Source organism: Acinonyx jubatus, chromosome A2 (genome assembly GCF_027475565.1).
Source record: "Acinonyx jubatus isolate Ajub_Pintada_27869175 chromosome A2, VMU_Ajub_asm_v1.0, whole genome shotgun sequence".
NCBI lineage: Eukaryota > Metazoa > Chordata > Mammalia > Carnivora > Felidae > Acinonyx > Acinonyx jubatus.
This window is the reverse complement of record NC_069383.1, coordinates 73,674,478-73,697,924: the sequence shown is the minus strand read 5'-3', so window position 1 is coordinate 73,697,924 and position 23,447 is coordinate 73,674,478. Positions and strand designations below refer to the sequence as shown.

General features: G+C 36.6%; 1 protein-coding gene across 7 annotated transcripts in view; it reads left to right on the top strand.

Moving 5' to 3' along the window:
* The window catches only part of CDK14 (cyclin dependent kinase 14), a 599,181-nt gene that overhangs the window by 145,075 nt on the left and 430,659 nt on the right, over positions 1 to 23,447 (top strand). For all 7 annotated transcript variants that reach the window (XR_008296846.1, XM_027071858.2, XM_027071854.2 and 4 more), the window contains one exon: positions 12,912 to 13,157. Coding sequence is in view for 6 of the 7 variants with exons in the window: in XM_027071854.2 (XP_026927655.1) it covers positions 12,912 to 13,157 (246 nt within the window). In the remaining variant the exon portion in view is untranslated. The remainder of the gene's footprint in view (positions 1 to 12,911; positions 13,158 to 23,447) is intronic.

The window sequence follows — 23,447 nt, the reverse complement described above, 5'->3', positions numbered from 1 at the left end:
CCAGATAAAATCCTGATTCCCAAAGGTAGCTACATTCCAAAAAACCTATCTATATAGGCCACAGCCAACAATCAAGAGGGCATTTTTGTCCTTACTGTGTGTGTTCACACAGTTCATTAAACTTTATGTTAAATCCATCATTATGGTTTGGATGAAATCAAGAACCTGGAAGTTAGTAAATAAAAGCATCTATCTTTGCAAACCTGTAAGCAGACTATATCATGTGTATCTAAGTCAGGATTATAATTATAACAGAAGGGAAAGCAACTAACAAATTATTTTAGTAATATATATTAAAGGTTAAGCTGCTGAGAAGACCACGTAAATATTTCATGATAAAACTAGCAAAACAATTATCAAGCCTCTTGGTGGTAAGCCTTGAAGCCCAGTAAGGGTCATAACAGAACTATAGTCACTGAAGTGACATAAAGGAATGTAGTGTCCTCAAGAATCGTCCATTCAACTGTGTCCGTTAGCCAGTGGATTCAGGATTTAAATGAAATTAGGTCAGACCCCAAAGAAATCAGTCAGTAGAAAAATAAGCATTTTTAAATTAAATCACAGTAATAGACATTGAATTCTGGTGAGTAGGAACAGCTGGTGAAAGCCTTTTCATTGACTGGAAGAGATCTAGGCTCAGAAGGTGCCTCATTGTTATGTAGGTAGGACTAATTTTTTAACTGGCCTATGTTTAGTTAAAGGGGACAGCTCATAGTAAGGAAAACATTCCATCTTTGAGTAAATATTAACAGAACACCCATTTCATGCCATCTTTTGGGCTTTGGGGAGCATTTAAAGGAAAGGAAGATAATGATTTCTGTGTTCAAGGTGTGTACAGTCTGGTCACAGAAATATAATGAACACATAATAGAGCAAAACAAAGACGTCCTCCCATCCCAGCAGAATAAACCGAACACATGAAAATAAGTTACACAGTGGTTTATATGAAAGCATGTAAGACAGCATATATTTAAGTGACAGATTATGAAGTACAATCTAAAGATGACGATGTTCTTTTGTGTGGGCATTTTTGGTTGTGTCAGTGACATAAGGACGCGACTGGCATTTAGTAGACAGAACGAGGGTTGCCAAACATCCTACCATGTGACCTGCTGCATCATGCTGCTTGCAAATAATTTGTCAGCCAAAGGCCCAGGATGCCATCACTGAGAAACAATGCCAGGATTTTGGAGTGAAGGGAGACCTACAGAGACTGGAGAGATCAGGAGAAGTGTTCGTGGTGTGAACCTGGCTGCCTGCTTGCTAAACCTAAAATCTTAAGGGAAATGGAACATAAAAGGAAGCACAAAGAAGTGAATTTATGTGTCTGGCCTAGTTGATCTATTTAAAATCATTTTCAGCTATAAACTGCTGCCTAGAGTTTATAATAGAACAGTCAAGTTTTAGAAGGTATTAAGAGCTATTTTACGCCAGCTGTATCATTTTACAGACGAGAAGACTGAGATTCAGAGAGTTTAAGTGACTTAATCTAAGTCGCTATGTGACTTATGTGGGCAGCAGGCTTGCCTGTAAGTTTGCTAATGTTCTGAAGGTGATTTTAGGCAAGAGCTTGGTTCCAATAAAACATAGCTGTATGTAAAAATACACTCATGCATATATTCCTTTATGTACATATAGATAACGCATCCCATATCTTCATGTAACCACACTGCCACCTTTACACACACACACACACACACACACACACACACGGACATGCACACATGTGAGAAAAAGATGGCCACAGTCAAAGAGAGTGAACATACTTGTAGATATTGCAAGTTAGGTTAGAGACGAAGGCAGCTGTCAAGGGTTATGATGCCAGTAGCATTAGAAATTCTTCCTACTCACCTCACTAGCTCCCCTCCCACCAGAATACCTTGCCCACCTATGCCTCCATAGCTGAAATTCCTTTTAAAAGGGAATGAAGCTTTTTATTCTATAATGCTTAAAGTTTAAGTAATTCTGGGAGAGGTTATATTTTGGTTTAAGTGTTCAAAAATTTGTAGATGACTGATGATAGCTTTTTCTTTAAATGATTATTGGGAGATTTTGAGAGGAGACAGTGAATAGGAGAAGCCCATCAGACTCTCACAGGGTAGTGGATGAGGGGGCAAACAAATATAAGAGGTTGTTTTAGTATCAAGATTTTTGCCTATTTATATTTCCCAGTTTTGTATTGGACCTGTCATGGATGTTTCTATCATGAGTGTCAAAAGACCGTGACCTATTTTATTGCCTGATGCATAATACAGTATTTGCTGTGGGTCAGCTTGGAGTCCTTTAAACCAGTTCTTACCCTAATGTCTGTCTTCATGAAGAGTGTGCGGTGAAGAAGTGGACAAGATCACACCATGAACTGAGTAAAATGCCAATCACCAGAAAATGGTTGATTCAAAGGGACAATTTTCAGCCTGAATGAATTCACTTGAAATGAATGCCAACCTTAACTGAATTAAGTTGTGCTCTTTCAGATCCACTGCTGTGAGTTTGGTAGACAGTTGTCTGGATTTTACATAGCTCCAAGCTAAAATCATAGGTCAAACTGTGACTTTTGGAGCCTCCAACACTATTTGAATTTCTAACCATTTTTACTGAGTTTTGAGTTTGACAGCTAATGTTCAAACCCCTGTTAATGACATGTGAACTAAAATAATTGATTCCGATGAACACCCAAATTTGTGGGTACATCTCTAACCTTGTTTGAATTCCAGGTTCTGTTGAATTTACTGGAAAAAATAAAATAACAGAAGTTTATTTGGGTATTTGTGATGATTTCTTCTTTTTTCTTTATCTACTACTACCTTGAAACATCCCTGCTTATGTAAATTTTGTCACTTTAGTTTTCTCATCAACAAGACCAGGGAACAAAAATGCAGTCATAGAGAAGACAAAGCCTTATTCCTGTTGATATTGGAATGTCTGTTATTTCCAGGCAGTACTGATAGCACAACTATTTCCTGTGATGGGCCTTGGGAATGGATACCAAAGGTGTTTTCTTGTGGCCCTGTGAATTGAAAAAACCACTCTTAATTTATGTAAAACTGTTATTTTCCCTAAATTATCCAAAAACCTTTGCTAGACCCTTCAATTGGAGATTTGAAGGTAAAGGTGCTCTTGGGCTATAAAATAAATAGAAAACACAGTCTTTGCCAATTGGAGGAGATGGTCAAGTTGTTGAGGTTAAAGTATCACAAAAAGAATAATTATAATCCAGGGTATGTAAAATATTGGAGCAAACTAAATGGTGAGTGGGATCTAATCAACAGGAGCGTCTGAGCAAAGGTAATTTTTGAGAAGAGCCTTCTTTAAATGAAGAAGAATTGACATATAACTTTGTATTAGTTTTAGGTGAATAACATAGTGATTTGATATGTATATATACAATGAAATGGTCACCACAATAGTTTTAGTCACCATCTGTCACCATACAAAGTTGCTACAATATTATTGACTATATTCCCTATGCTCTACATCCCCATGTCTTATTTTATAATTAAAAGATTGTACCTCTTAATTCCCTTTACCTAGTTTGTCCATCCCCCTACCTGCTTCCTTTCTGGCAACCATCTGTTTGTCTTTTGTATCTGTGAATCTGTTTCTTTTTCATTTGCTCCTTTGTTTTGTTTTTTAGATCCCACATATAAGTGAAAACAGACGGTGTTTGTCTTTCCCTGTCTGACTTATTCCACTTAGCATAATACCCTCTAGATTGACTCATATTTTTGCAGATGGCCAGATTTCCTTCTTTTGTATGGCTGAATAATATTCCATGATATTTATATACTTACACTATATATAAAACACCCTCTTTATCCACTCATCTACTGAAGGAGATTTAGGTTGTTTATGTCTCTTGGCTATTGTAAATAATGCTTTGATATACATGGTGTGCATATGTCTTTTTAGACTAGTGTTTTTGTTTTCTTTGGATAAATACCTGGAAGTGGACTTGCTGGATCATATGGTATTTATAGGTTTCCTTTTCTGAGTAATATCTAAACTGTATTCCACAATGGCTTCAACAAATTAACATTCCCACCAGCAGTGGACAAGAGTTCCCTTTTCTACACATTCTCACCAACACTTGTTATTTCTTGTCTTTTTGATAATAGCCATTCTGACAGGGGAGAAGTGCTATCTCATTGTGGTTTTGATTTGCATTTCCCTTTTCATGTGCCTGTAGGCTGTTTCTGTGTCTTCTTTGGAAAAATGTTTATTCAGTTTATTAATGGGTTTATTAACCCATATTATATTCAGATTGTCTTTGGTTTTGATATTGGGTTATATGAGTTCTATAAAGATATATTTTGGATGTTACTCCCTTATTGGATATATCATTTGCAAATATCTTCTCCCATTTAGTAGGTTATCTTTTTATTTGTTGATGGTATAATAGCTTTTTAGTTTGATGTAATTTCATTTGTTGCCACTTTTGTTCTTGCCTGTGGAAACAGATCTGTCACATAAACAGAACAAAGCATAAAAATCATATGATGCATCTCAGCTGCAGGAAAAGCCTTTGACAAAATTCAACACCAATTTAAGATAAAAATTCTTAAACAAGTGGGTACAGAGGGAATTACCTCAACGTAATAAAAGCAATGTATGACAGACCCACAGCTAACGTCATACTCAAGTTGAAAAGCTGAAAGCTTTTCCTTTAAGATGAGAAACAAGACAAAGATACAAAAAATGCTGACTTGAGGGGCACATGCACCCCTGTGTTTATAGCGGCACTACCAACAATAGCCAAATTATGGAAAGAGCCCAATGTCCATTGCCTGATGAATGGATAAAGATGTGGTTGGTATGTATGTATATGTGTGTGTGTACACACACACACACACACACACACACACACACACACACAGGAATACTACGTGACAATGAAAAAGTTAAATCTTGCCATTTACAACAACGTGGATGGAACTAGAGGGTATTATGCTAAGTGAAATAAGTTAGTCAGAGAAAGACAAATATATAATTTCACTCATATGTGGAATTTGAGAAACAAAATAAATAATGTAGGGGAAGGGAAGAAAAAATAAATAAAGAGAGGGAAGCAAGCCATAAGAGACTCTCAACTACAGAGAACAAGCTAAAGGTTGCTGGAGGGGTGGTGGGTGGGGGGATGGGTTAAATCAGTGATGGTCATTATGGAGGGCACTTTTTGGGATGAGCACTGGGTGTCATATGTAAGAGATAAATCACTGGGTTCTATTCCTGAAGCCAAGACTACACTGTATTTTACCTAGCATGAATTAAAAAAAAAAAAGAAGAAACAAAACAAGGATGCCCACTCTTGCCACTTTTATTTAACAGTATTGGAAGTCCTGGCCATAACAATTAGGCAAGAAAAAGAAATAAAAGGCATCCAAATTGGAAAATAAGAAGTAAAACTGTAACTATTTAGAGATGACATGATACTATATATAGAAAATCCTAAACCTTCCACCAAAAATCTATTAGAACTGATAAATGAATTTAGTAAATTTTCAGGATACAAAATCAGTATACAGAAATGTGTTGTGTTTGTATACACTAATAACTATCAGAAAGAGAATTTAAGAAAACAGTCCCATTTACATTTGTATCAAAAAAAACCCAATAAAATAACTAGGAATAAACTTAACCAAGGAAGTGAAAGACCTAATACTCTAAAAACAGTAAGACATTGATGAAAGAAATTGAAGATGATGCAAATAAATGGAAAGATATACAGTGCTCATGGATTGGAAGTATTAATGTTGTTAAAATGTCTATACTACTCAAAGCAATCTACAGGTTCAGCAAAATCTCTATCAAAATGTCAATGGCATTTTTCATAGTACTAGAAAAAATAATACTAAAATTTGTATGGAACCATATATGACCCGAAATAACCAAAACCATTTTGAGAAAGAAGAACAAAGCTGGAGGTTTCACACTCCTAGATTTCAAGCTATACTACAAAGCTATAGTAATTAAAACAGTACAGTATTGGCACAAAACCAGATATATAGATCAATAAAATGTAATAGCCCAGAAATAAATGCCCATTTATATGGTCAGTTAATCTATGACAATGGAGGCAAGAATATACAATGGGAAAAAGTCTGTTTAATAAGTGGTGCTGGGAACACTTGACAGCCACATGCGAAAAAGGAATCTTGAACAATAATATAGTGGGAACATGGCTTGGTGTGGGAGGAATTCTATGATTTGGTGTGCCCTATGTGGAGGGCACTAACAAAGTATGTGTAAGGGCAGTGAAAGCTGATGGTTACAGAATGTCCAAGGTCTTCTGTGCCTGGAACATCCTATGGCCTTCATACTTAGACAAATGCCTATGTTCTTAAAAAATGTATAGCTGATAAATGCAATTTTGAAAACCAATTTGTCTCAGTACAGTTAAGCATGGATTACTGACTTAATTAAATTCCCTTAATTTCAAACACTAATTTACTGTGACTGATTATTTTAACACAATTCAGATACCTTAAATAAAGAAAACAAGTACAAATATGATTATTGCAAATTATATTACTGTACTTATACTCATCCTATTTAAAACACAAACATTGTGGGTTTAATTAATTTTATTATTTCTGTGTGTCTTTTTATACCTTCTCTATACCTTCTATAGGGTTATAGATCCACTTATTTAAATTATTTCCAAGGGGTTTCAGTACTATTTTTTGACTCTTCTTGGGGTGGTGTACTCTTTACAGATCCACAAATAAACCAGAGCCTTCTTAGATAGCAGAGGTTATAGGATCTGAGTAACAGCATTGGGGTCTTGGTTGCTTTTTCCAAAGTGATTCAGATCTGAGTCACTGGTTAGCAGTCAGTTGAGTCTTCATTTGAAGGGTTAAATTTCACTTAGTTATTACAATTTAACTCATTTCCAAAAAATGCCTCCCACTTCGGTTTCACATAAGTTTTCTTTGTAGTCTGGTGTCTCTCCACTAGACATATTCTTTGTAAAACATTGCTTAGGCAACATCACATACTCTTTGGTCTGTTATTAGAGCATGCTGTGTTGCTGCTCTTTCTACACTTGTGCTGCCTAGGGCTCTACAGACCCTGGCCAATCATTCCTGTTTTTGGGGTACAGTTCCTACTTTTTCTAGCACCAGTTGCCTTACTCCTTAATGCAGTTCCATGTATTAAAAACCAACCATATCCTATTATATTCATGCTTCTTTTATTTTATAACTTCCCTTTGCCCTTTATATTAACTTCCCTCTTTTGAAATCATTTTGAACTTATGGTCTTCCAATAACTCAGCTTGTTCCACTTAACCATAATTTTATTTTTCTGGTGCTGGGCAAATACATAACCACCATTTGGCTATTAGGAATCCCTATAGGCAGACTCCTTTGTCCCTTCTAACATTGCCCATGACATTTCTAAAAGGATCCTAGTTTTCTGGTAACAGCTGGATATTTCACAGCTGTTTTGTGTTTCCTACCCTGTGAACTAGAGTCAGGTTACTTTTCAAGGATTCCTCTTTTTTCATAGTGAAGAATTGGAACATAGACCAAAATCTGGACACTAGGGGTACACATGAAAGTTAGTAAGGCTTCAAAGAGCTACTGTTTGGTCGTTGGAAAACTCTGCCTTTTTGAGGTTATGGAACGGTTCCCACTGATTCTTCCCAATTTGACCTATCATGCTTCTGTCCTTGATTTTTGTTATAGTGTCAGATTATGTGTATCATCAAGACTTTCTACTGCACTGACCATAAGCATTTTGTTGAGGGAACAAAGTGATTCTATTTGGTAGGGGGAATGTTTATTTAGATTGCTGAGAGGCTGTAGAAGGAATCAGATGAAGACTTGCACAGTAGCACCTGTGTATAATCTGACTTCTAGAATGTTCTTTCATTGCTAGTTCTCTTCTCTTCACATAACCTGGGTTTTTCAATAATTTTATTCAATGAGCTGCCAGAAATTGCAGCTTTCTAGGGGAAATGAGTACTATTCTTAGTTCATCTTGCCTGCATCTTTCTCTAGACCTAACCCTTTCCTCTTTTGGGGGTCTGCAGGGTGAGTCGCCTGACAAGCTCATGAGGTCAACAAGGCTGGTTCCCTATATCTTTATGAAGGATCTGGATCCTACTTTCTTTTCTGCTTGTGGTTAACAGAGCTAGCTAGATCACATTTAAGTTGTTTGTCCCAAATGTTGGAAACTTGAAACTTTTCCAGAGCGGTCACTCTGCCCTATGTGGAAAATTCAAGTATAGATTACTTTCCTGGATGAAGATACATGTACAAAGCAGGTGCTGATAATGATGTTATTCACATAAACCCCAGGCAAAATGGAGACCAAGATTAATTGTGTATAAACTTAATTATGTAGAGAACTTGTTTGTGGATGTTATAATGCTGATGGAGTTACATCCTGCAGAAAACTTGTGATATATGGTCATTTACTGACAGTAGTCATAAGAATCATCACTTATTTTCTCCTGAATCTGATACAGTATATCAAATTCAGGAAATGGTATTTGCGACATGTTCCTAAGAACATTCTGCTCAAATATCAAAGTACTTTAAACAATTTCAGTAAAGTAAGCATATTAGTTTTCTATTGCTGTGTAACATATCACCACAAACTTACTACCTTCTTAGCTCAGTTTCTGTAGTCCAGGAGCAACACGGCTGGTTTTTCTGCCCTTGGGCTCACTCGAAATCAAGATGTTGGGCATGGTTGTAGTTCTTACCTGGGGCTCATGATCCTCTCAATCACTGTTGTTGGCAGAAATAATTTTCTTGTGGTTATAACAGGAGCACAGTCCCCATTTTCCTGCTAGTTGTTAGCCAGCGAGCACTCTCAGCTCTTAGAGGCTGCTCACAGTGCTGTGTCGTGTGGTCTCCGTTTCAGTTCACGGCATGAAATGTTTGCTTTCTTCCAGGATGCCCACATCACATCTCTCTTTTTCTTCAGCGACTAGCTGGAGAAAACTCTCTGCTTTAAAAAAAATATTTTTTTAATGTTTTTATTTATTTTTGAGACAGAGAGAGGCAGAGCATGAGCAGGGGAGGGGCAGAGAGAGAGAGGGAGACACAGAATCAGAAGCAGGCTCCAGGCTCTGAGCTGTCAGTCCAGAGCCCGACGCGGGGCTCGAACTCACAGACTGTGAGATCATGACCTGAGCCGAAGCCGGACACTCAACCGACTGAGCCACCCAGGCGCCCCAAAAACTCTCTGCTTTTAAAGAGCTTGCCTCACTAGGTCAGGCCCACTCAGGATAATCTCTCATTTGCCATATCACACAATATAGTCATGGGAGTGATCTCATCATATTCACACTCAAAAGGGAGGGGATTATTCAAAGGTGAGAGACATTGCATTTAGGGTATAGTCATGAGCATAGCTGCCTTCCAAAGGTGAGGGACATTAAGTGTCATTTTAAAATTATATCACAATGAGCTTGTAGTTAAAAAAATCTTTTGTTAATACATTTTATGCATATACATGTATGTTTATTATTTTTCCTGTCAGGACTACTGTCTTTCTGACAATAGCTTTTAAATAATAAATGTTTCAGAGATTCGGTACTTTTAGCAAGAGCCAGACTATTTCTTTGACTGAACTTTCTTAGATCTGATGATAATTAGACAGAACCTTATTGAGCTTTCTTGCGGGCCAGGCACTAGGTGAGGCACTGTAGGAAAAGGGTGCAGTAATGTAGACAACATTCTTGCCTGCATGGAACTGGATAAGAAGATAGTGAGCCTCAAGTGTGTTCTGCTGATGGGATACCTGGAAAATATGGTACTCTGCAAACCGCGATGGGATACTGAAATATTTAAAATTATCATATGAACTACAACCTAACTAGCAAGAAATTATATGATGAATGTAGTGAATAAAATCACAACCATAGGCATGTTTCCACATAAGTATACTATTTCCAAGTAGTTTATTTTATGTTAATGAAAGTTTCTACTTGTATTTTGTTGTTTGTTAGTAGATGACAAAAATGATAAATGTGAAGTGCTTAAGAATGTGGGAAATATTTCAGTTCAGAAAATGTTGTTGAAATAACTTTTTCCTTGGGGCATGTGGGTGGCTCAGTGATTGTGACTCAGAAAGTGATCTCTGGGTTATTGAGATCAAGTCCCATGTCAGGCTCTGACAGCATGGACACTGCTTGGGATTCTCTCTCTCCCTCTTTCTCTGCCCCTTTCCCACTTGCCTCTCTCTCTCTCTCTCTCTCTCTCTCTCTCTCTCTTTCTTTCAAGATAAATAAACTTAAAAAAGGAATACTTTTTCATCTTAAAAATTAGGAAAAGGCTGCCACTCTTTTGTTTTAATGGTAGAATACTTTAGAGAGGCTGGTTTTCCTAGGGGCATAGGTCACACTGATGTTTACAATTATCAAGTATGCTATAGTTAGATCTATAAAATGAGAGCCTACCTGACTGAACATATAAATAAATGTAGGACCCTTGATATAAAATATGAGGAAGGAGATAAGACCTTACTTGCAGTAGATTCTCTAACAATTTCTCTTATTTAAATTGTATAGACTCGGAGAATTTATCGAGATTTCCAGTCGGAGTCCCTCTGTCTCCTAAACTTCACAAGTAATCTTGTGAGTCTTAGCTTTGTGAGAACTGGTAGCACAAAGAGCAGCAAATGACAGGTTTATATGAGTTTATGCAGTTTCATGAACTTGTTAATAATTAAGTTTATTCTTTCAACTTTGATGGTGCCCTTAGAACTCTTCTTTCTTCTGCTGACATGATGAAGTGACATTTGTCATTTAGCCTTTGCTAATATTTGTTGCTGTGGCTGTGTTGGTCTCCATGTGTTACCAATTTTTACAGCATAAAGTTCTCCCCTATATCTAGAAAAAGGTTTTCACATATTTTCCTATATAGAGAAAAGCATAATATTCTATGTGATAAAATATATTTTACTAAGATAGTTCAAGGACCTTGAATAAAAAGTAGAATATCAGGTTAAATGGAATGCAGGGTGAGCTCTGTAGTCTCCTTTTGCAAAAGTAGGAGATGTTTCTGTGGCACTCTGCTTCCTGGTGCTATCTTCAAGGATAGAGTTGGAGTCCAAATATAGTCACCATTTTCCTGTTATCCGTGTATCAATTCAGTCCACATGTACATCTTTTTATATTATCATTTTATATACATTCCTTACCTCATTTGCTTTATATGTGCATATGTAAATCTCCTTTTAAGTTAAGTAAGAAACTGGTAATATTTTATGGCTGAAACAGAGATTAGCTTCTTCCTGAAAGTGTCACAGTCAGTTGAAAGACCCATGAATTGGTTTCTTTTCCTTTTTTCTTTACTCCTCTCAGCCATGTTTTGTAAGTTCTGTATATAGATCCTGCACACATTTTGTCAGAATTATCACTAAATCTGTCTTAAGTCTTTCTAAGACATCTTCAACAGTTTTATGATGATATCCTTCTCATTTGACTTAATTAAAATTCAACCTGTGCTTTGCAGTTGAGATATACTTGTAGGATAGAGCTGATGCTTAAGATTTAATTAAACTTTTTTTTGTTTGTTTAAAAAATTTTAAGAAAGGGCATAATTTAGTTAAACATACCTTCCTACTTTAGCAGTTTTCAAAAATTACATTGCCAGATATGTTTATTATGCAATTCAAACAATATAGGGTCTATAAATAATTAATAATCTTACCCTTTACCAATTTAGTTCCATATGTCTAGAGGTATCTTATGTTAACAGTTTTGGTGTTTTCTTCTGTACCCTTTACTGTGCCCATACATACATATACATATATTTGTATCTAGATCTGTACTTGTGTGTCTTCATATATATCTGTATCTGTATCTATCTGTATCTATTCACACACTAGACACATGTGCTCCTCATATGGAATCATCCTATATATAACACTCAAATACTTTGTATTTTTCTTTTTAACTGTCCAGGGTTTTCTTAAATGTCTTCTGTTTTCCTGATTTTTAAAATAAAGACATGGAGACTTTTCACAGCAAGAAAAAAAAAAAAAAACCTTTAAAAGCAGTTTCAGAGTTGCCTTTTCTCTAGAGAGAATGAGAGAGTTTACCTAGCTTCACAAACAAGCCAGAAGCCATAAAGTTATTTAATAAGAACAACAAAGTCTTCAGAGTACAGGAAGAACAAAAGGTTTAGAACATAAAGTGGAAAACAATGGGGCAAAAGTTAGAGAAACTAAAATAAATTGAGAGAGTAGGGCAGGCAGGGTAGGAAGAGAGTGAGGGAAGTTGGGAAGCAAGTAGGGGTCTTGTGGATTTTGAAATGAAAGTTATTCCGTGTTTCTCTTTTACAGTATTATTTCTTTGCATCCTTTAGTTTTGGTATTAGAAAAAAAACACTGTTTTCAATTTTTCAACATCTCTAACCATTAGTTCTTTTATATGCTCAAGTTTTAGATTCCAGTTTGGAGATGAATTTAGGATGGGGGCAGATGTACTTTTGAAAAACATGATGACCTTTTTCTCTAGCTGTGTTAGCTGCTTCTATGATGACCCATCAGTTAAAATGCCCATCTAATTTCGTTCGACTGATTTTTTTTAAAAAACAATTATTATTATTAAGGCAAGTTGTCCAACTTCCTAATGATTCAGAGTAATCCCACTTGCAGGCAGATGGTAAAACATGTGATGGGGTTCAAGAACCTTCTTAGGTCACTAGTAGTCTGAACCTTAAGCTTCTCATTTTATGGATAGCATTTTTAGTGTCTGCCCTAAATGAATATAAGCATAATGATTATGAAGAATTTTTCATATTGGGATTTAAGCTGGTATAGTTTTTAGAATGTGGCCTTTCTGGGTATTTCCTGAAATGGAAATTGGCATGCTTTCTAGAATAATAAATTGCGTGTTTAGTGATATTAAAATTTCAGTGGAGAGTTCTGAATTTGTTTTTCTTCTTTCCTAGATATGTGTCACAAAGATGTCTACACGGAACTGCCAGGGAATGGACTCAGTGATCAAACCCCTGGACACAATTCCTGAGGATAAAAAAGTCAGGGTTCAGAGGACACAGAGCACTTTTGACCCATTTGAGAAACCAGCTAATCAAGTAAAGAGGGTGCATTCCGAGAACAATGCTTGCATTAACTTCAAGTCCTCCTCCACTGGCAAAGAGTCACCAAAAGTTAGGCGGCACTCCAGCCCCAGCTCGGTAAGTACAGTCTTCTTTATCAGCAGGGAAACCGCAGTATCCCTCTTAGAGTTGTACCTTGCTGTGCTGGAAGAGGGCAAGAGGCTTTATCAGTGCATGATTATGCATTCTCTCACAGGGTGGTTTAATGTTTTGGGGGAGAGAGAGAGCACACAATCTATATACAGACTCTTTATTCATAAGGACCCAGCAGGCAAATGACAGATGATTCAACTTATTTTTGGAAAATTCTTTTTTTTTTTTTTTTCCTAGTTGTTTCCAGGTAGAGGGATTTGTAATTAAAGATCCTTTGCTATTTCAAACCCTTGCAAAGGATATTGAACTTCCCTGTTTTTGTGGGCAGTAAAGATAGATTTAAGTTTGGCAAATTCACAAATGACAAAGAATGTCACTTCAGAATTCGTGTTAAATTTTGTTCACTTGTCTTACACGAGTTTGTTTTCAGTGCAAATATTTTAAAATTTAAGAGGTTGATGTTGAAATTGATCTTTTAAAAAAAATGTTTATTTTGAGAGACACAAAGAGAGAGGGCACTAGCAGAGGGAAGGGGAGAGAGAGAGAGAGAGTGAATCCCAAGCAGGCTTCACTCTGTCAGCACAGAGCCCGATGTGGGGCTCTGTCTTACAAACTGTGAGATCACACAACCTGAGCCTAAATCAGGAGTCGGGCATTTAACCAACTGGGCCCCCCAACACCCTAAAATTGATCTTCTTAAAGAGAAATCCTATTCATCATATTGAAATTTTCTAAACTCACACTGTATTAAGGCAAGTCCTGCCTTTAGACTTAAGGAGGTATAATGTTTTGAGGTGAATGCTGCTTTTTGACTGTAAAATATTTACTGAAACTTATATTCCCAAAACTGGCCTGTGTTTAATCTTCTAAAAAACCTTATGATCTTCTAAAATTAAGTAGTTTTCAGGTGTGCATGGGTGGCTTAGTTGACTAAGCATCCTATTCTTGGTTTCGTCTCAGGTTATGATCTCAGTTTGTGAGTTCGAGACCCATGTCAGGCTCTGTGCTGGCAGTGCAGAGCCCACTTGGGATTCTCTCTTTTCCTCTCTCTCTGCCCCTCCTCCGCTTGTGCTCCCTCCCTCCCTCCCTCCCTCCCTCTCTAAATAAATAAATAAATAAATATCAAAAAATTTTTAAAATTAATTTTTGAATTTAACTTACAGTTAAGAACCTTTGAGTGATGTTCTAACAGTTTAAAAGCTAAGAGGAGAATGCTAAGAGAATTTTGATTCTATCATCTTGCTAAGAAACATGCCATTTCACAAATATTAAATATTAAATTTGATGAGGGTAAAACAGAGCCAGAAATGTCAACTGCTAGGAAAGTATTGACACTTGTGTGACACTGCACAAATCTTGTCACATATTGTGTTAATGAAGCTGAAATAAATACTATCAATGCAGCATTTGTTAGGATCATTGATTATCTGTTTGTTTGTTTTTTTTCCCCAAACTGGCCTGTGAGTGCAAGGTAACATCTATCTAGGTCATAGATATATCCCTAACTCCTGGGAGAACTTTTAGTGGCATTTAGAAGAAATGAAAGAAGTTGTTGAGAATGATTAAGCCTATGTTATGGAAAGAGAATTATACACGTTTTACTCTATAGTTATCTTCATACTATTACACGTCAGGACACCTGGGTGGCTCAGTCAGTTAAACATCCGACTCTTGATTTCGGCTCTGGTTGTGATCTCATGATTTGTGAGATTGAGTCCTGTGTCAGGCTCCGCACTCTCAACATGGAGCCTGCTTGAGATTCTCTCCCTCCCCCTCTCTCTCTGTTTCTCCCCCGCTCATGTGTGTTCTCTTTCAAAATATATAAATAAGCATTAAAAAGTATTGTTATATGTCAGCCTTTAAATGGTGTATAGAAACTGGCATTTTTAGATATTGCAATGTGACATATTTATACTAAAAAAATATTTCCTGTTTACCTGAAATTTAAATTTAACTAGTTGTCCTGTATTTTATCTGTAATACTAGTTATAATCTACTGGTAAGTTACTTCTTTTGTTGCTCAGATTCTTCCTACTTTAGTCATTGGGAACTCATTTAGGTTGGGTCCTGTGTCCTTTTGAGATGTCTTCATCCCTCTGTTTTTTGAATACTTCCTTACTTTCTGATCCTACAAGACACTTTTGACTTATATTGTATTTTCCCAGCCCAGACCTAAAACTAGCCATTCTCCAAAGAATCTCAGTTCCTTTTATTGGAAAGTGGTAGTTAGAAACCAAGATGTGGGTGCTGGGTATGCTTGTTGCTACTAGGGCTCATGTGGTTTTAAAAGTCATTGTGTCTGTTGCACTATGAATGATAACAATGGAATTTCAATATTTTTAATATTTAATAAGGAATTAATTTCAATTCTTATTAAGGAAAGTTGAGTCTTGCTTAATGCTTCTGGTATCTCTTTCTCTCTAAAGCTAAATTTTATCTTTATTAAAGTAATGCTTGAACATAGCTTAAAAGATCAAATAGAGGAGTCTTGGAGTATTGCAGTGGAATAGATTTTGAACTCCTCTTGTGATTGGAACAACAAGTAGAGTAAAACCAAAACCAGTGGATAATGACAACAAATACAGGTGAAAATGTAACTCATGAACCTCAAAATAGGAGTGAGGGGAACACATTAATAGTTTTCAGAACTGCGTGGCATCAGAAAGTGTGATTGGAAGCTCAGGGAAGGCTGTGTCAGAGAAAGCCCCCATTACCGTTATGATCAGGTACACACTGCAGCTTGTTGGGTCATTCTTAGGACAGTGATAGCAGCAACTGGGATGGACTTGGATTGCTTCTGTGAGTAGATGAGTGCAAGGAGACCATGGTGGTCTACTGATATTAGAGTGGTCTGCTGGCCTTTTTGTGACTTCTCTAGAAAGCCAAATTGAAGCACCTTTCCAGGACAGATCCCTGTACTGAATAGAAGTGTTGAAGTAGACTTCTGTGCAGGTCACGTTCAACAGGGACAGAGGAAATGGATGATCCAGAACGAAGTGTTGGGGCAAAAAGATGGGGGAAGAGTGTGTGCTAGATTTTCTTAATTTTTTTAACTTCATGAAAAAGATGGAAGAACTTTATTCTAGGAAGCTAGAAAAGGTATCTTGGCCACACCCCTATCTTAAACTACTGAATAGTTCATTTTGCTAAAACTAGCCAATAGAAAAATTATTGGTTAAATCCCATACAAAACTATGAAAAAAAGAAAAAGAATAAAGAGCAGAGTAACATGTTTACAGATAATGAAAGCAACCTAGGAGGTGAAATTATCTTTATTTGCAGATTTTTGATGACATATCTGGAAAGTCCAAAGGAATCAATGGAAATACTCTAAGCAATGGGAAAAATTAGAGATATGATGTTATAAATTAACATACGAAACCCAAGAGAAATCTTTATAAAAACAAGAATCATTGTTGAAAACTGGTAAAAAAGCAAATGACTAAGCATTTATTTTCTGTGATTCCTATATAAAATTTACCTCAAATTTACCTAGTTTTGATGGGGGAGGGTGAATTTCTCTTTTAGAAATAATCCCACTAATAAATAAAGAAAGGATCGTGTCTTTAGGAATCACAATTTGGTAATCCCTGACAAGTTAATATATATAGGTAATGATTGTCAATACCTACTAACATCACCAAAAGAGAGACAGCCAAACATTATGATGTCCTAGTGGAAGTTAACACAAAACACCAACAAAATTAAACCTGAATCTGAACAAGCCTCTAGATTTGGGAGAGGATTTTCTCTGCTATGTCTTGTCCCCAAATATATTTCCTCTACTTTTTGGCTTTTAATAAGTAGTATTTGCCATCTTATGATGCTATAAATGCTGTTCATAGCAAGACAACATGATATACTATGATTAAATTTCCTTCCTTGAATAACTTTTTTTTAATGTTTATTTTTGAGTGAGTGCAAGTGGGGGATGGGTAGAAATGGGGGATAGAGAATCCAAAGTGGGCTCTGCGCTGACAGCAGTGAGTCTGATGTGAGTGAGGCTTGAATTCATGAACCCTGAGATCATGACCTGAGCCAAAGTAGGATGCTCAACCTACTGAGCACCCTAGGTGACCCTTGAATAACTTTTTTTTTTACGTTTATTTATTCTGAGTGAGAGAGAGAGAAAGCAAGAGGGGGAGAGGCAGAGTCCCAAGCAGGCTTCGTGCTGTTAGTGCAGAGCCTGACTTAGGGTTCAGACTTACCATACATGTGATCATGACCTGAGCTGAAATTAAGAACGGGACACTCATCCAACTGAGCCACCCAGCCACGCTGTTCCATGAATAACTTTTTAAAATTTATTTTTTCTTGACATACAGTTGTTCACCCAATGTTACATTAGTTTTAGGTGTACAACAAAGTGATTCAACAACTCTATCCTTCTTTGCATAACTTTTAGATTTTCTTAGTCATAATTGCCTCCTATGAATTATTATAATTACAATCACAAATTGAGGTTCCAGACTATCTGGTAACATTATAAAACTTCTGAAACAAATCAGAATCAAGGAACCTGTCAGTTTTTCTTCCCCCTGAGATTGTCCTTGATGTTGTCATTCCTTCTAATCCAGTCTGGACTAGTTGATCCCCAAGCCTGCTGTCCTGAGGCTTCCCTTCACCATCTTCTTGAGAAGTTTCTTTTCCATAATTTTTGTGTTAAATACCTAAGCTCTGGGTTATATGTCTTGTTCTTGGTTTATGTCATTGCCATACACCTATGCTTTTATTCATACTTGGCAACTTGATTAATAATCTGTGTTTAGGATTCTAGCTTAGAAAATAAATTTTTTCATAGCCTTTTGAAGACATTGCTTTGTCCCTATATTGTTATTTAAAGCCATAGACTATTCTGATTCCTAATTCATTCTTTGTGATCTGCTTTTTTTCTTTATGGAAACTTCTAAGACTTTCCTTTCATCCCTGATGTGTACCTTTTTCTTGGGACTTAGGGGATCTTTTCAATTTTGAAATTAATTTCTTTCAATTTCAGAAACTATTGTTTTATTGTATATTCATTTTCTTTTTGATTTCCTCTGCTTTATGGATATTTAAAAAAATTTTAACATTTCAGTTAAATTTTTAATTGTTGCTGACATTTACTTCCAGAAGCTTTTTCTTATTCATATATTCTTTTTAAAATCAACCTGTTCAGTGGCATCTGGGTGGCTTAGTTAAACATCCAACTTTGGCTCTGGTCATCTCACAGTTCATGGGTTCGAGCCCTGCATTGGGCTCTGTGCTGACAGCTCAGAGCCTGGAGCCTGCTTTGGATTCTCTGTCACCCCCTGTCTCTGCCCCTCCCCCTCTCATACTCTGTCTCTTTCTCTCTGAAAAATAAACAAACAGTAAAAAAATTTTTTTTAATGAATCTGTTCTTTTTCAATGAATAATATGTTGCCTCATATGTTTTTGAAGATACTAAACATAGCTTAGAGAAATTTTGAGGAATTATTTTACTATACTTCCTGAATTATCTCCAGTTTCCTTTGAGTTCTTTGTTTCTGTTTATTTGTTTTGGTCTCTGCCTTGCCTGTTAAGATTTTTAATTTTGGTGAGTCTAGATCATGCCTTTGGATAGAATTGTTGGCTGAGTTCATATTATGAGTAATGTACAAACAAGGTGATAGGAAGTTCTTTGTGCCATCAGTGCTTGTCAACAGGCAGGGCTCAGCATAGGCAATAGCAGTAAAGACCTAGTCATTTCATAGGAAGTCTATCACATGTCAGGATCAATCCATCTTTTTCCTTGGCTGAGTAAAGTTACAGATCTATTTTTTAGGATACAAAAGCCTAACTGCTATTTTTCTGAGATGTTCAAGTGTCTCCCAGTGTCTCCCAGTTCTGCACAGACTGTCTTGTGCTTTGTTTTCATTCAGTATGGCTCTTCATCCTGATTTCCACTGTGCTTGGTGTCTGTCCCAGTTCTGAGCCTGTCTGGTTCACCCTTTTCAGAGAATAAGCCTCTGCGAGGATCAGGGAAGGGCAGACACCTGATCCAGAAAGTCAAGTTCCTGGGAAAGGACCTGTTCCTTAAACTCATTCCAACTAAGCACTTTGTTTTTGGCCCCTCGTTAAAGTTCAGCTTCTAATTCTTGAGTGTTTCTGGAATTCTGGAGTATGAACTGAGTTTGTTCTTAATTGGTTTATGCCTTTGGTCATTGTCCTGGTCAGTGACCTACCATCCATTTGCCTCCAGTCTCCTAATTTTTGTTTGTATCTATCTTGTCTGCAATCTTCTTCTTACTCATTCTGTTTGCCCTTGTGAGTTATAACTTGACTGTCGATTTAGTACAGATTGGTGAGGGGGAGAGATTAATACCTGTGTTAAAACTACTATGTTTAACTAGAAATTTATACTGATTCTCTCCTATTGTTAACTTCATTTAGATTCTCTTTCCTGAGTTTCTTACTGGGCTTACCCTTTCCTGTTCTACCCTGGGAAGTCTTTCTTATATATCAGGCCATTTACTTTGTGTGGAAACTGCTTTGCTTCTTTTCTTTATAGGGGTTTTTGCCTCCATTCAATATGCGTTGGAAAAAATGTCTTTGCTCTTTTCTCCTCAAGCTGGAAATGGTTTCTTTTTCTCTTCAGAATGATGCTGTAATATTCTGTTTTATTCTGAGTCCTTTTTACCTACTACCTTTTTGTTCTCTCCCCTATTGCGATGGAAGAGGGTATTTTATGATACTCTCTCTCTCTCTCTCTCTCTCTCTCTCTCTCTCTCTCTCTGTCTTTTAAATGGAAAGACTATTTTCCTTTGGATTCTTCTTCATTGGGCAGAAAATGGAGGCAGTAACAATTTTTGTGTTTTGCCACTTTATATACCATCTGATAGTGTATGGGTTTGATTGTTTCACACCCACTGGCGTGGGTTTTAGGACAGATATTATTATAAAGATTTGTAAAGGCTGATAGGCATCGGAACACTCCCTTTACCCAAGAGCCAGCAGGTTTAATGCCATATCTTTATTTTATTGTTATTTTTTGAAGTATTAGTTATCTTGAATAGGCCTCAAGGGCACAGTTGAGAACGAGGGAGAAAGTGAACAGAAGTGGCATAGTGCTGAGCCTGTATTTCAGTGAGGAAAACAGGATACCATTCCTGTCTCTTGGAAATACTGTGGTAGATATATTGTGTAATGCCACGTCTTCCCAACTGGGTATATATCTCTGCACTACTGGTCATTGTCTATGTTAGGAATCATGACTGAAATCAAGAAGCCAAGAGGACCTTGACCACGGAGACCATCACATTCACCTGTACTTCCTGAATTTGTCTAGATAGTGGCACTTTAAAATTCAGGCGGGATCTAAAGAATGTGATTTTAATTGAATTGGTATCTTTCAAGAGGTAATTTGACAGAGTTTATTTATTTCAGACATTAATCCTGAGTGCCTACTCTTCCTGGGTCTAGTCCCTGGGTAGCATTTAGTACTGTCACTGACAAGACAAGCTTTTCTTCCCCTTTTCCTCCCACCTCCTCCAACCCAGCTGTGCTCCTCAATGGCTAGAGCAATTGGAAGTGCTGTGGGACATTGCCTTTCTTGCTAGCCCAATTTAGAAGGGATTTCATTAAGCTGCGTTATCATAAGCTAAGCTTAAAGAGAACATATTTTCAGAAATTCATATTTAGAGTAAGGTCCTCTTTATATTCCACCAAGTCCTCCAAATTTGTCTCCTCCCATCTCTAGAAAAATCTATATCCCATGATAGTCAGGCCCAATCTGAAGAGAGGGGAAGAAGGTGCAAACATGAGAAACATGAGAGTCCTACTTGAGTTCTCAGGTGTTTATCCTTGGGGGGAGCGGGGGTGGGTCTTATCTTGGCATTGCCTTCTTCTTGTGGGGACTTGAACATTTCCAGATAGAACCAAGCCCCCTTGTCATGTTGTAACCACCTGTGGTGCTTGGATCTATCTCTCTGTGTGGCATCTAGATCTATTTTGTAACCAAGTTATCCATCAAGTGTGGATTACTTTAGTGTGACTGTGTAATAGGGCTAGAAATACAGGATGATAGAGCCTCTTTCTGAAATCAAAGGCAGAAAAAAAATGAGCAAAGGCATATTTCACTTGAAATTCTCATTTAATGAGGCTACGTGGTTCTGATTGAATCCTTCCCACCTTACCCTCACATCCACTCTCAAAATTATAGTATAATACAGTAGTAGTGCAATGATTGTTATTGTGGTTTGCCTGCAATTTAGGGCATCATCAGTAATGCTAAGCAAGGGGTTATTTATGAAGGTTAAAATCATTTTCAGTGAATTCAGTATGAAATTCCAGACATTGTTATAGCCATGTCATGGTGTCATTAGAATGAACATTGAAGTATTCTCATGCGGTTTATAAAAATATAGTTAAAAAACACATCCCTGCTTCTAGGAATGGGGTTTCAGTAGATGATAAATTCAAGAATTTAATGCCTCTTCCATGAGAGTTAGGTCTCCATGGGAAGATTCTTCTAGTGCAGTAGTGGTAAAGAAAATAGGTTCTTGATTCTAATTAACTTGGTTTGAATTCTAGCTCTGCCATTAGCTACAGGATGTTAGATGAATTATTTTACTTCTCCAGTCTTTAACTTGCTCATGTTCAAGTGAGGATACTAACGGAACCAACCTCAGGGTGGTGTTACAGGAATTAAAGTTAGATAATGTATTTGAAGTGATTAGCTCAAAGCCAGGCACATAGCAAACACTTGATATTAACTAGCTGTCACTGTTAATTACACAAACCATGAACTAGAGCTAGCAAGGGCCATGAGCATGTCCTTCATGGCAGGGTGGCAGACACCATTCAGCTGGAATATTATCTTCATTTTTTCATTATCTGTGCCAATGTTCCCCTCCACTGGTCCAGACAATTGATGGTCTCTGTACCTTTATTCTGTTAAAAAAATGTATTTATATTATTTCACTAGATTCCACATCTCTGTGAAGTTAGTATTGGTTGGTAATTGCTGATTAGCCCTCTGTATTTCCAATTCTCTAAAGTGCTATCTCAAGCCTGCACTCTAAGTAGGGAAATGATAAACAGAGAATAGTTGCCCCATAAAATTGTTTCTAATCCACTCATGCACCTGACAGCAAAGAGCCAAAGATAATATTTAGTACTAACTACATATTGGTTTGATCTAACATCTTTACTTAAATATGATTTTAAAAAGTTGCAAGAAAAAAATAGACAAACCAAAGGCCTGAACTTTAATTATCAAATAAAATAAGACTGTTCCTTCTGAATTATTCTTAATTTCATTCATTTGATGGGAAGTATTTTATTATTGGCCTCTTTGATGACTTAGCAGTTGGATTCCTTATTTCTATGCATACTAATTAGAGATCAGAACGGTTCTGTTTACTTAAAATAGGGGATTGACTTTACAAGACTAAAGCTCAGACTATCTCATAGACATGGCCTATTCCATAGACCCGTTCTTTTGAAGATAGAAACGTTTAGAGAGATATTACATGTGAATGGAGCTATGAAGCTAGCATGATTGATCTTAGATTATAGTGTATTTCCACAATGTATCCATATCAGTTTCACAGGGAAAATAACATTGATTGTCTTACCACCCAATGTGGCAAATATTAATTTTCTGCCATCACAGTATTAATAGGGTATACTTTCACCATGGCAGTTAATGCATCCAAATCCATTTAATTAAATAAATAGACTACTTTGTGCCATTAGCATCTTCTTTTACTTGATTTTTCTTATGGACAAATGAGGGTGTTCATTGTTTTTTTTTTTGAAAGTGTATTCTCTTTGTTTTTCTAATTTCCTCAATTCACTTTCTTTAAGTAGTACATTTAGTGTGATCTATATCCTAAAACAATTACACCAGCTCTAATATATAAGACAGTTTATGAAGAATGAAGTATATCATTTTTAGAAAATTATTTGTGCCTTTTCAGGAAGAGAAAATAGTGACTTCCCATTCTTGTACCAGTTTTGTGTGACTATGTCTTGTACTTGCTATAAGTACGCATTAGCAGTTTATCTCCTAATAGGAGAAAAGAGGTAATTTTCTGCTGCTGCTTTTTTCTTTAACTTAGATTAGATTTATTCTTAAAGGAGCACAAAAGCAAACACAGACTTTTCATTCTAATTTTAAATAATTTAGAGTGGAACTGTGAACACAATATTTTCCCCATTGAAGATCATTTTATACTGAAGTTTAATATAGGTTTTAAAATTTCTATTTAAAACTTGGGCTCAGAAGGGTGATGGTAAAGTGTGACATTCGCAAGCTGTTTCCCGGTGATG